The 13,619-nt window shown below is 47.9% G+C and overlaps 2 protein-coding genes across 3 annotated transcripts in view; one reads left to right on the forward strand and one right to left on the reverse strand.

The window, feature by feature from the left end:
* Positions 1–3,852: 3,852 nt before the first annotated feature.
* COQ10A (coenzyme Q10A) lies at positions 3,853–8,250 on the forward strand. 2 transcript variants are annotated; one of them, XM_017536320.1, is made up of 5 exons: positions 3,853–4,240; positions 4,806–4,952; positions 6,054–6,246; positions 6,446–6,547; positions 7,450–8,250. In XM_017536320.1, the coding sequence occupies exons 1-5, from the start codon at positions 4,104–4,106 to the stop codon at positions 7,615–7,617; spliced, it is 747 nt and encodes a 248-aa protein (XP_017391809.1). In that variant the 5' UTR covers positions 3,853–4,103; the 3' UTR covers positions 7,618–8,250. The 2 variants fall into 2 exon arrangements, with proteins under 2 accessions (XP_017391809.1, XP_017391810.1); XM_017536321.2 differs by lacking the exon at positions 3,853–4,240 and adding an exon at positions 4,247–4,429.
* Positions 8,251–9,143: 893 nt separating this feature from the next.
* The window catches only part of CS (citrate synthase), a 17,664-nt gene continuing 13,188 nt past the window's right edge, over positions 9,144–13,619 (reverse strand). The window contains exons 4-7 of the mRNA XM_037741254.1: positions 13,058–13,248; positions 12,833–12,934; positions 11,345–11,554; positions 9,144–10,706 (exon numbers count right to left, since the gene is read on the reverse strand). Of these exons, the coding sequence (XP_037597182.1) occupies positions 10,536–10,706; positions 11,345–11,554; positions 12,833–12,934; positions 13,058–13,248 (674 nt within the window). The 3' untranslated portion in view covers positions 9,144–10,535. The remainder of the gene's footprint in view (positions 10,707–11,344; positions 11,555–12,832; positions 12,935–13,057; positions 13,249–13,619) is intronic.

Below are 13,619 nucleotides of genomic sequence, written 5' to 3' on the forward strand. Positions count from 1 at the left end.
ATAGTCCAGTCCATGGTGGCTTACACCTGTAATCTCAGAACTTTGGAAGGTCAAGGTGTGCATATTGCTTGAGTTCAGGAGTTCGAGACTAGCCTGGGCAAGATGGTGAAACTCTGTCTCTACCAAAAATGTGGTGGTGTGCCCTTGTGGTCCCAGCTATTTGGGAGGCTGACATGAAAGGATCACTTGAGTCTGGGAGGCAGAGGTTGCAGTGAGCCGAGATCACACCACTGCACTCCAATATGGGTGACAGAGTGAGACCCCCGTCTTAGAAATTAAATAAATAAATAATAAAACATATTCATTTGGTACGTAATTATTTTGAATTGGTAGTACCAACTGCTATGAAGGCAGAACAGTTTATTAAAAATGGGTTTTGGTAGCCGGGCACAGTGGCTCATGCCTGTAATCCTAGCACTTTGGGAGGCCGAGGTGGGTGGATCACCTGAGGTCAGGAGTTCAAGACCAGCCTGGCCATCATGGTGAAACCCCATCTTTAAAGAAAAAAAAAATTTTTTTAAATGGGTTTTGGTGATCGCCCAATGGCTCTTGCTTATGTGAAATCCAGAGAAGATGGGCTCAAATTTTTTGTTTTTTTGAGACAGAGTCTCCATCTGTCGCCCAGGCTAGAGTACAGTGGCATGACCTCCACTCACTACAACCTCTGCCTCCGGGGTTCCAGTGATTCTGTGCCCCAACCTCCTGAGTAGCTGGGACTACAGGTGTGCACCACCACACCTGGCTAATTTTTTTGGTTTTGGTATGTTTTGTAGAGACAGGGTTTCGCCACTTTGGCCAGGCTGGTCTTGAACTCTGACCTCAGGTTATCCACCTGCCTTGGCCTCCCAAAGTGCTGGGATTACAGGTGTGAGCCACTGTACCCAACTAATGCACTCAAACATTAAATCAGTCCATATCCAATGGAAGTCCCCAAATTAACACCAAACTCAAGGAGTAGGGGTATTGAAGGATTTATAGTACTTCCAGAACCACCCTGTTCCTAGGTCAGATGTCTCTTCCACACTAATTAGACCAGCATTGCAATATAGTCTTTTTGTTTGTTTGTTTTGAGACAGGGTCTCACTCTCATCACCAAGGCTGGGAGTGCAGTGACGTAATCACGGCTCACTGCAGTCTCAACCTCCTGGGCTCAGGTGATCCAACTCAGACTCCCAAGTAGCTGGGATTACAGGCATGTGCCACCATGCCTGGCTAATTTTTTTGTAGAGACAAGGTTTCACCATATAGTTTGAGACAGGCTGGTCTCAAACTATCAGGCTCAGGTGATCCACCCACCTTTGCCTCCCAAAGTGCTAGGATTACACGTATAAGACACCGCGACTGACTGCAACAGTCTTTATTTACTTTACCCCCTGCCCCTCCCCACAACCACCACACATAGCACTTCTCAGGCAAAGCGTTCCTGAAAGTGGAAAGTCAGGGAAATAGTGGGGCTCAGGAGGGACAGGCCCCCATGAGGGGTGGGGGGCTTACTGCGGGGCTCAGAGGCTGCTCTGTGCCCTGTGGAACCACCGGCTGGTTCTCCAGGTCCAGCCAAGCCCCATGACATTGCCCACCCAGTATAGCCCTGACCTACTCACCTGCCAGGGCATACCCCCTGGGCATGATGGCATTGGTGAACCCTCCAGCCACAACGCCCTCAGAGAAAGCATTCCTGAAAGCATTCCTAAATCTTGACTGAGGATTTAGAAAGCAAGCAGAGGAAATGCTTGTACTGTAATAGCATGAACTTGAAATTCAACAGCAGGCACCACCATTCTCTTGCACACTCAATCTCCCTGGCTATAATGATCCTCCAGCCTCAACCTCCCAAGTAGCTAAGACTACAGGCACAGGCTACCATGCCTAGCTAATTTTTTTTTTTTTTTTGGAGAGACAAGATCTCACTATGTCACTATGTTGCCCAGCCTGGTCTTGAAATCCTGGCCTCAAGTGCTCCTCCCACCTCAGCCTCCCAAAATGCTGGGATTACATGCATGAGCCACTGCATGTAGCCCAATCTCTTTCTAACTGCTTTCTTTCTTCCTCTCCTTTTTTTCTTTTGTTTACCTCACTTTTATCAAGCGCATTTTCTTTCTTTTTATTTTGTGAGATGAAGTCTTACTCTTATTGCCTAGGCTAGAGTGCAATGGTGCCATCTTGGCTCTCTATAACCTCTCCCTCCTGGGTTCAAGCGATTCTCCTGCCTCAGCCTCCTAAGTAGCTGGGATTACGAGCATGTGCTATCATGTCTGGCTAATTTTTGTATTTTTAGTGGAGATGGGGTTTCTTCATGTTGGTCAGGTTGGTCTCGAACTCTCAACCTCTGGTGATGCGCCTGCCTTGGCCTCCCAAAGTGCTGGGATTACAAGCATGAGCCACCACACCCAGCCAAGAGCATATTTTTTTCTCCTTGAATCATGAAATGTATCATAGTGATATTTAATTGCCTGAGTTTCTGTCCATGAGGTCTCACTCTTCATCAAGTGCATACTTTTCAGACAAAGATGGTTCTGTGTCCTAAAAATGTCTGATTCTTCCTACCTCGACTTTTTTCTATAAATATTAAAGGTAAAAACTATGCAGTTATAACCCAGAGCTTGGAATGTTAATTTCCTTTCCCAAAAATGTAGAACACATCACTAAGCACTTGTGGAAGCCACACAGATGAACAGTACTTCTAACTATAATCAAGGCTGAATATGATAAAGGTTCTTGTGATGGTTAATACTGAGTGTCAACTTGATTGGATTGAAGGATGCAAAGTGTTGTTCCTGGGTGTCTATGAGGGTGTTGCCAAAGGAGATTAACATTCAAGTCAGTGGACTGGAAGAAGCCGACCCACTCTCAATCTGAGTGAGCACCATCAAATCCGCTGCCAGCGATGCTAGAAAGAGCAAGCAGGGTTGGGTGTGGTGGCTCACACCTGTAATCCAAGCACTTTGGGAGGCCGAGGCAGGCGGATCACCTGAGGTCAGGAGCTCGAGACCGGGCTGGCCAATATGGTGAAACACTGTCTCTACTAAAAATACAAAAATTAGCCACGCATGATGGCGTGCGCCCATAGTGCCTGTAGTCTCAGCTACTCAGGAGCCTGAGGCAGGAGAACTGCTTGAATCTGGGAGGTGGAGGTTGCAGTGAGCCAATATTATGCCATTGCACTCCAGCCTGGGTGACAGAGTGACACTCTGTCTCAAAAATAAATAAATATGACTTCCTAACGCTGCATAAAAAGAAAAGAAAGAAAATAAATAATAAACAGAAAAAGCAGGCAGAAGAAGGTGGAAGAAGCTGTCTTGCTGAGTCTTCCAGCCTCCATCTTTCTCGTGTGCTGGATGTTTCCTGCTCTCGAACATCAGACTCCAAGTTCTTCAGCTTTTGGACTCTTGGACTTACACCAATGGTTTGCCAGGGGCTCCTGGGCCTTTGGCCACAGACTGAAGACTACACAGTCGGCTTCTCTTCTTTTGGGGTTTTGGGACTTGGACTGATCCAACACTGGCTTCCTTGCTCTTCAACTTGCAGACGGCCTGGTGTAGGACTTTACCTTGTGATCCTGTGAGGCAATTCTCCTTAATAAACTCCCTTTCGTATATACATTTATCCTATTCGTTCTGCCCCTCTAGAGAACCCTAATACAGGCTCTAAGAGGGGCGTTCAGAGGAGCTGCAGATATGCGCTGTAGACACGCCCACGAAGTCGTCTCTGTACCTACGTATCGGGTCCTGTGACCACAGGCGACCTCAGTCCCCTGAACCATCTTTGCAGCTTCTCAAACGCACACCCCAGCGCCCTTTCTCGCCAGAGGTGTGAAACTACATCTCCCGACAGGCGACGTTGTCCCCTTCCTTCCTCCCTCTCCCAGGCCCGAGCCATGGCAACCGCGTGACGTGGGGATATCGAGAGCTGCGGGAGCAGCGGTCCCGGCTTCAGTTGTAGCCTACCCGGCAGCCTGGACAGGAGGAAGGCGAGAGGTGCTGCAGCCTCCCGCCGCCCCTGAGCTGGGGGGCCCCGAACCAGCCCGGCGGGTGCCTACTACCGCTCCGCCTTTGGAGTGAGGAGGGCGCAGCCGTTGTCAGAAAGGCGCAGTCAGGGTCGCGCGCATGGCCTGGGCGGGCGCGCGGCGGGTCCCGGCTGCGACGCGCGCGGCGGTCGAGCCCTGCCGCTGCCGGCTCTCGCTCCGCCCGGGCGCGCGCCCGGCCCCGCCCTCAGGCCCGCCGCGGCCGCCGAGACCAATGAGGTGAGAGGGAGGCGGGGGCGTCAGCGCCTGAGGGCAGGGTGTTGCTCCAGACCCCGGGGTTCCGCGGCGGAGGGGTGCTGTATACTGGGATGCAGGCGCGGTGGAGACCGACAGCAGTCATGCCCTGGGAGCTAATGTAGAGCTTTGGAGAATGCTTTTGCAAGTTGTACGAGAAGGGAAGTCCTCGGGGTGAGTGTCCAGTCTCTTCTTGGCCCTCACGGGCACCCTAGCTATATAATGAACCCAGGGGGCCCCGAGGGCGGTGATGCTTCCTGAGAGTCTTAGCTTGCAGCAGTAGCGTAGGCCCAGTCAAAGGCAACTGGCGCTTCCTGCACATCCCGTTTTTCTCATTCCCCGCCCCCAGTCCTGTCCTCAGCTGCCCTCGACCTTTTGCACTCGTGACTCCCTGGCCAGGGAGGGCCTAGCGGGCTGCAGCAGGTGCTGGTTGTGGGGGAAGCTTGTCTGAACGACCTTCGTTTGGGATGTACCCTTCTTTCCTTTCACCTGGGAATGATAGAGGATTACAAAGAACTATAAGGTTGCCTCCTCTGTCCTTTGGCCTTAGGTTTCTGACCTCCTGCAGCCTCCTCTTGCCTCGGGCTGCCCAGATCTTGACGGCTGAGGCTGGCTTACCTTCTAGCCGTTCCTTCATGGGATTTGCTGCCCCCTTCACCAACAAGCGAAAGGCTTACTCGGAGCGTAGAATCATGGGGTAAGCATCCTCTACCCTGCATCCTTCCACTTCCCCTTTCTCTCCAAATAACCATGTCCAGGCAACAATGTCAGGGTATCATTGGTGGGCAATATTTATCCCTAGCTATCCTCATCCGCAGCTACAGTACTGATCCTCAAACCTCCCCTGCCAGCCTCCCGACCTTAATTTTCCCCTTCCTGGCTGCTGTGCATGGTGCATTAAGTGAAATGAGACTAGGGTTGGACTATACCTTAAGACAGCCGGGTGTAGCTGGGTGCGGTGGCTCGCGCCTGTAATCCCAGCACTTTGGGAGGCTGAAACAGGCCGATCACTTGAGGTCAGAAGTTTGAGACTAGTCAACATGATGAAACCTTGTGTCTACTAAAAAAGTACAAAAATCAGCCTGGTGTGGTGGTGGGCACCTGTAATCCTAGCTACTTGGGAGGCTGAGGCAGGAGAATCGCTTGAACCTGGGAGGCAGAGATTGCGGAGAGCTGAGATTGCACCACTGCACTCCAGCCTGGGCGACAGAGCAAGACTGTCTCAAAAAACAAAACAAGACAACGGGGTGTATTTTTCTGGTGGCCATTAAAAAAATTTTTTGTGGGTACATAGTATGTGTAAATATTTGAAGCGTAATCTTTTTAATATATTTTGAGCATAATAGCTAATTTATCAAGCACTTGCTACATTTTAGCAGCTTGACTTAAATGTTTTACATAGATTTTTCTCATTTAATTCTCACAACAAACCTATAAATCAGGTGAGAAAATGAAGACACAGGTAATTTACCTAAGGCCACATTGTTAGAAAATTGTTAGAACTGAGATCTGATCCTTGTGTGATCACCAGTAAAATTGACAGCCTCTCTGTTCTCCCTAGATGGTTCCTCTTGAAATAAAAATAATGCAAAAGTATTCTGTAAACTGCAAAACATAAGGTAACAATATCATAAGGATTTGCACATTTGATTTTGGGAAGTTATTCATCCAGGCTTATTTGGGATCCCTAGTTCCTGAAGGGGTATGGTTAGTGGGCAGAGGTATAAATTAGGGGCCTATAGCAAGGAGGAACCTGACCCAGCTGGCAGTTCCTTGGCTGTGATTCCTCTTCTCCTAGGTATTCAATGCAGGAGATGTATGAGGTGGTGTCCAATGTCCAGGAGTATCGCGAGTTTGTGCCCTGGTGTAAGAAGTCTCTGGTGGTATCCAGCCGTAAGGGTCACTTGAAAGCCCAACTGGAGGTTGGCTTTCCACCTGTCGTGGAACGTTACACCTCTGCAGTTTCCATGGTCAAACCTCACATGGTCAAGGTGAGGCCTGTATGGGAGGGATTGATAAGATTTTTTTCTCTTTAGCACTTTTATATTGAAGTGCTGTTTTGGCCTTTGTAATGACTCTATGTGTCAAGTAATTCCCTAATAGCAGAAAAAAAGAAAATGGTTTTCAATTCCTTTGTATTATATCCTATACTTAGTAATGTTATTTAACTACCTGATTGCCCTATTTTAGGCTGTTTGTACTGATGGCAAGCTCTTCAACCACTTAGAGACCATTTGGCGATTCAGCCCTGGCATTCCTGCCTATCCCCGAACCTGCACTGTGGACTTTTCGGTGAGTTAGGAGGCTGTGTAGCAGAGGACTAGGACTGGGTATGGGGAAGGGCTGGGGTGCTGTGACAGGGTTATTTATTTTTTTTGAGATGGAGTCTTGCCCTGTTGCCCAGGCTGGGAGTGCAATGGTGCGATCTCGGCTCACTGCAACATCTACCTCCTGGGTTCAAGTGATTCTCCTGCCTCAGCCTCCCAAGGAGCTGAGATTTCAGGTGCCACCACCATGCCCGGCTACTTTATTTATTTATTTATTTTTTTTTTTTGTGACGGAGTTTCGCTGTTGTTGCCTAGACCGGAGTGCAATGGCACGATCTTGGCTCACCGCAACTTCCACCTCCTGGGTTCAAGCAATTCTCCTGCCTCAGCCTCCCGAGTAGCTGGGACTACAGGCACGCACCATCATGCCCAGCTAATTTTTGTATTTTTAGTAGAGACGAGGTTTCACCATGTTGACCAGGATGGTCTTGATCTCTTGACCTCGTGATCCACCCACCTCGGCCTCCCAAAGTGCTGGGATTATAGGCGTGAGCCACCGCGCCCGGCCTAATTTTTCTATTTTTAGTAGAGACAAGGTTTCACCATTTTGGCCAGGCTGCTCTCAAACTCCTGACCTCAGGTGATCCATCCACCTTGGCCTCCCAAAGAGCTGGGACTACGTGCCCGGCTGGTTATTCTTTAAGTATAGATAGCACTTAGTATTCCCCAAGTCACAATTTCCACAGATCTGAGCTTGTATCAGACTTGTAATCTGTGCTCAGTCTCAAGTTAGGGCCCTTAAGGGAATTCAAGGAACTGAAGGGGGTAGGGGGAGGAGAGGCACTGAGGAATGGTATCCTTGCGTTTGGCCAGGGGCTATCCAACGTGGTCTGGAAAAGTTTCTGACTGTCTCTTACCCATTCCCAGATTTCCTTTGAATTTCGTTCTCTGCTGCACTCCCAGCTGGCCACCATGTTTTTCGATGAGGTTGTCAAACAGAATGTTGCTGCCTTTGAGCGTCGGGCAGCCACTAAGTTTGGTCCAGAAACAGCCATCCCCCGTGAACTAATGTTCCATGAAGTGCACCAGACTTGAGGCAAGGGATTGTTCTCTAACCTCCCTTCTATCCCTCTTCCCTATCCAATTTTCTTATTTATTTGGTTTGGCTCCTGCTCCAGTTTGAGAGGAGTCTGTGTTCGTAATACTGTTTCTCCTCTCAATTCCCTAGAATTTGGGTTCTATGCTGGCTGGAAATGTAGGGGGAAACAGAAGGCAAAGGATGTGGAAATGAGATGTGCCTAGGAAAGGGTCAGGCCCATCGTGGGAGCACCATATGCCTGCAGACTTTTCACTACGAATTAGAATAAGGACTATGTGGTTGTCTCTGGGCCTTATTAACACACCTTAGTGTCTGACCAGGGGAAGAGATTAACTTTTCTAAGGATTGAATAAATTGAGTTTTTCTTCTGGCATAGAGGTACTGAGTGGTAACTTTTACCTGCCTGAGATTCCTCAGGATAAAAGACAACTTGCCTCCACCCTGAAATACATAAAGCCTCATTTTAAGACTGTAAGTCCATGCTGCCTGGCTACTAGAGAGTAAGGGGCTTTCTTACCGTCAGTGCCGAGAAGTACTAAACGGGGTTGTCGTTGTCTCTTGAGTTGTACCTTATTCTTCCACTTGGCCTGAATTTTTATAAAATTTCAATAAATTGTGACAGTGTGAAATTTGGCTTTATTATATTGTTTCTTGGGATAATAATGCAGATATAGTAGAATAAAAGAAAGTTATGGCTTCTTTCTCTGGGGAAGTGAAGGTGTAAGAAGGCCTCTTGGACATAGTGTCCCCGCTAACTATAGTAGCACATTCTACAAGCCAGGACCTAGTATCCACCCCCTTGCCTATTTATAGACTTTTTCAGAAGGTCACTTGCAGCAGGGATATCAGAACAGAATCATCTGGTCTCAGACCTCCCATATATGTGATGGCCTCAGGACCACCTCTTATTTTTGGGACCTCCTTCAGGGAAGCTGAAAAGAGCAGGCACTCCAAGAAGTACCAGAGCCCTCTAGTGGCTTAGGTCCTGAGGTACCTGAGGTAGAGCCATAGTAGCCCATTTGTCCTTGATACAGTTTGTTCCTTTCACTCAGTGGGCTAGACCAGTTCTTGGAGTAGTCAAATGAGAATTGACAGTCTCAGCTATAGCCCTTGTTATATGTTACCTTACAACAAAATTAGCAAGGTTAGGAGCTAAACATCAAGGACTTCCTAACCTTGAGGAAGAACGGAAGTGTCCTTTGGAAATCCCTCAGGGAGGCTTTCCTCTGGTTAAGGTAAAAGGAAGCCAAACCTACCTAAAGATAAATGGATGCAGAAGACTACTTAAAATCTACTAAGTTCAGGATCGTGGTAGCCAGATTCTTTTTTTTTTTTTTTTTTTTTAGATGGGGTTTTACCATGTTGGTCAGGCTGGTCTTGAACTCCCGACCTCAGGTGATCCGCCCACCTTGGCCTCCAAAGTGCTTGGATTACAGGCGTGAGCCACCATGCCTGGCTGGTAGCCAGATTCTTTACCTCATAATAAAGATTCTTTCAGGCATCATTTAATAGCAGGCTCAAGCATTGTTAATAAAAACATTTATTTTGCATTTTATACAGAACAACCTGAAGTCTGCACCATGACTTGACAGTTACCCAGGGGTTTACAGTGTGTCCAACTCAAGTGCAGTTCTGGGACTGGGGATCCACACAAACACAGGCAGGAGTCTGGAGAGAAGATGGGGGCACAGCAGGAGTGTATCTCAATCCTTTCTCAAAGAAAAGGCAGTAGAACATTCTGAGTTGCTGAAAACCTGTGCAAATGGGCCTTCTAAAACAAACATTGTACTGTGAGCTCTCAGGGAAGAGAGAGGAAAAGGATGCTGATAAATAAGGAGGCATCTTCTTGAGGCAGGGGATGAGGAGGGAGGCTTACTATTTTAATGCCCTCAGCCCCAGTACCTGATAATCAGAGGAGACCATGTTCAATCTTGAATCAATTCTCTGTTCAAAAAGAGGTGCTAATAACCCAGGGACCAGACTCTGAAAATAACGTGCTGGTTATTCCTGAGTCCCTGCTCTATGCCTCACAGCATATTAAAAGATGGGGGTCTGGGGACTGGGGAGGCCAGAGGGTAGTGGCTTGTGTTCTATGGAAGTAAAAAACTTAGTTCACATTAAGCACTGATAAAACCCAACGACTGGGACCACAGATCTGTTAAGAGGTCTCTAGTACGGACCAAGAGGGGAGGTCCAGAACATCCTCAGCTTGAGTTGCAATAGGTGTAAAGTCTGGGAGGAGGTGAGTATTAAAGTAATGGGAAACGGAACACTCCCAGACTTAATTTTAATTGGATAGTTTTAAAAAAAGAAATCAAACATTGGGAGCCAGTCACAACAAATGCCATGCCTTTTATGGTCACTTGGTCACATAAAAAAATTGCCAAAGCATGTCCAGCTAACCAACAGGTCTTGCTAGGAGGTGTTTGTGTGCACGGGAGAGGGCCAAGGGGCTTGGTACAGCTGACTATCCATCATGATTCCTATGGAAACAGAAGGGGCAGAGTCCTGGTTTGCTGGCTTATTGAGGGCTTGGCAGAGAAGAAGCAAAAGCTCCAAAGTGACTGCAGATTCTCTGTAACCGGCTTTGACCCATGGAAAGAGGAGCCAGATTCTCACTCTAGAGATAGTGGGGGGGCCAAACCTAACTCATACCACATGCATTAGTCCTGGCCATCCTCCCGGACCACCCCTATGATGGGCAACTCATACCAGGCAGGGAAGAGGGCTGATTAGGGAAGAAGGGATCATTTTTCAGCTTTTAAAGTCTTAATTTATATTTTAACCTCAAACACATTATCAGTGCCTCAGATATAATTTAATCTTAAGTCTTTAAAGGGCCCCTGAAACAAAAGTATACTCTTTATTTAGGCTTCCTCACTTTCTAGTAGTCACTTTCTCCCAGTCTCCAGTTTTACCCTGACTTAGAGTCCACAAACTTCATCAGACCCTCTGTGCTCATGGACTTGGGCCTTTCTAGAGGGAAGCCTAAGGCTCGGCTCCAGATGAGCTGTGCCAGTACACCCAATGCGCGTGACACCCCAAACAGGACCGTGTAGTAATTCATCTCCGTCATTCCATAGTACTGTAAGGTAAAAGAGAAAAAGGTTTTGTTTAAGGCAGAGGCAGTGACATGTACAAGTCCTGGGTGATAGAAACCTTAAAAGCTCAATTATCCCTTTTTCTCCAAGGACTTACCCAGTCAACCTTAAATAGAAATGACACTGCAGGCCGGGCGCGGTGGCTCAAGCCTGTAATCCCAGCACTTTGGGAGGCCGAGGCGGGTGGATCATGAGGTCAAGAGATCAAGACCATCCTGGTCAACGTGGTGAAACCCCGTCTCTACTAAAAATACAAAAAATTAGCTGGGCATGGTGGCGCGTGCCTGTAGTCCCAGCTACTCAGGAGGCTGAGGCAGGAGAATTGCCTGAACCCAGGAGGCGGAGGTTGCGGTGAGCAGAGATCGCGCCATTGCACTCCAGCCTGGGTAACAAGAGCGAAACTCCGTCTCAAAAAAAAAAAAAAGAAATGACACTGCAAAAAGTATAGCAATTGGGACTCTGAAAAGAGAATAGCCCCAACCCCAGCCCTGTCATATCAACTTTATCAAAAGGCTCTGTAAGGGAGGTCCTTGCTCTGATAGGAGTTAGTTGACTTTGTGCATGGCAGATAACAATAGGGTTTGGTACAAATTAGAGGGAAAAAAGGAAAAGGAGGACTTACCTGAAGCAGCACCCCACTGTGAGCATCTACATTGGGCCAAGGGTTCTTGGCCTTACCCTGCTCTAAGAGGACATTGGGCACAATCTTGTATAGCTGAGCAACCAACTTAAACATGGGGTCATTAGGCAGGTGTTTCAGAGCAAACTCTCGCTGACAGGTATATCGTGGATCAGTCTTTCTTAGTACTGCATGGCCATAGCCTGGAACAACCTGTAAAGAATGAGGAAAAAAGTATTCTCAGTAGAAATTATTTTATTTTTTGAGACAGGATCTTGCTCTGTCACCCAGGCTGGAGTGCAATGGCATGATCACATCTCCCAGCAGCCTCCCAGGCTCAGGCAATCCTCCCATTTTTGCCTTCCAAGTAGCTGGGACCAGCACACCAATACACCTGGATTTTTTTTTTCTTTTTTTTTCTGGGTAAAGATGGGGTCTGGCTGGGCACAGTGACTCACACCTGTAATCCCAGCACTTTGGGAGGCCTAGGTGGACAGATCACCTGAGGCTGGAAGTTCGAGGCCAGCCTGATCAACATGGAGAAACCCTGTCTCTACTGAAAATACAAAATTAGCCGGGCATGGTGGCACATGCATGTAATCCCAGTTACTTGGGAGGCTGAGGCAGGAGAATCACTTGAACCCAGGAGACAGAGGTTGTGGTGAGCAAAGATCACACCACTGCACTCCAGACTAGGCAAAAAGAGTGAAACTCTGTCTCAAAAAAAGAAAAGAAAGATGGGGTCTCTGTTGCTCAGGCTAGTCTCAAACTCCTGGGCTCAAGTGATCCACCTACCCTGGCCTCCCAAAGTGCTAAGATTATAAGCCTGAGCCACCACACTCAACTTATTCTTATTTATTTGTTTTTTTTTAGAGACAGGGTCTTACAGTGTTGTCCTGGCTGGAATACAGTGGCTATTCACAGCAGTGATCTTAGCACACTGCAGCCTTGAACTCCTGGCCTCAAGCAACCCTCTTGCCTCAGCCTCCCAAGTAGGTGAGAATACCGGGGTCCATGCCATTGTGCCCAGCTAGAAATTATTTTCTAAATAAATTCTTCTAGGTAGATAAATGGAAAAAGAAAAAAAAAAATCTCTAATTTAGAGACCTCTTTCATTCTTGTCTTCTTGAGACGGAGTCTGGCTCTGTCGCCCAGGCTGGAGTATAGTGGCACGATCCTTAGCTCACTGCAACCCCCGCCTCCTGGGTTCAAGCAGTTCTCCTGCCTCAGCCTCCTGAGTAGCTGGGAGTCCAGGCGCCCGCCACCATGCCCAGCTAATTTTTTGTATTTTAGTAGAGACGGGGTTTCACCATGTTGCCCAGGCTAGTTGCAAACTCCTGAGCTCAGGCAATCCGCCTGCTTCGGCCTCTGAAAGTGCTGGGGTTACAGGCGTGAGCCACCACACCTGGCTCATTCTTTTCTTCTTAATTCTTCCAAATTGCAGAACTTGGGTCTTGGTTTCTTTCCTAGTCGTTAAGCATCTCTGCTTACCCGTCCCGAGTTGAGTGTGTTCCAGATGTAGTCTCGTAACTTCTCATCTGACACATCTTTGCCAACTTCCTTCTGTAGATGTGTTAGCCAGACAAGCACTTCCTATGGGAAAGGTTTAGGAAAAAAAGGAATGTTAATACATATGCCAGGAGAGAATGCCAAGATCAGAAACAAAGCATGGGGTAAGGAAAAGATGTATCGAGAAAATAAAAAGAATAGTTTTACCTGGTTTGCCAGTCCATGGAGAGGTCCTGCCAGCCCGTTCATGGCTGCTGCAAAGGACAGGTAAGGGTCTGAAAGGGCACTGCCCACCAAGTGGCTGGTATGGGCACTTACATTGCCGCCCTCATGGTCACTGTGGGGAAGAAGGGAGAGCCAAGGGGAGAAGGAGCAGATTATGGAAGCCTTGCTGTTTTCTTATTTGTCACTTACTAGCCTAGTTATGGGCTCAGGCAGCCTATACCCAGTCAGTTATACCTAAGCTCTTGAATAAGACATCATAAGGCTGGGTGCAGTGGCTCATGCCTGTAATCGCAGCACTTTGGGAGGCTGAGGTGGGTGGATCACAAGATCAGGAGTGCAAGACCAGCCTGGCTGAGATGGTAAAACCCTGTCTCTGCTAAAAATACAAAAATTAGCTGGGCGTGGTGGCACGTCCCTGTAGTCCCAGCTGCTTGGGAGGCTAAGGCAAGAGAATAGCTTGAACCTGGGAGGTGGAGGTTGCAATGAGCGAGATCATGCCACTGTATTCCAGCCTGGGCAACAGAGCAAGACTCTGTTTCAAAAA

The sequence above is a fragment of the Cebus imitator genome, unplaced genomic scaffold, assembly GCF_001604975.1.
Source record: "Cebus imitator isolate Cc_AM_T3 unplaced genomic scaffold, Cebus_imitator-1.0 Scaffold96, whole genome shotgun sequence".
Classification (NCBI taxonomy): domain Eukaryota; kingdom Metazoa; phylum Chordata; class Mammalia; order Primates; family Cebidae; genus Cebus; species Cebus imitator.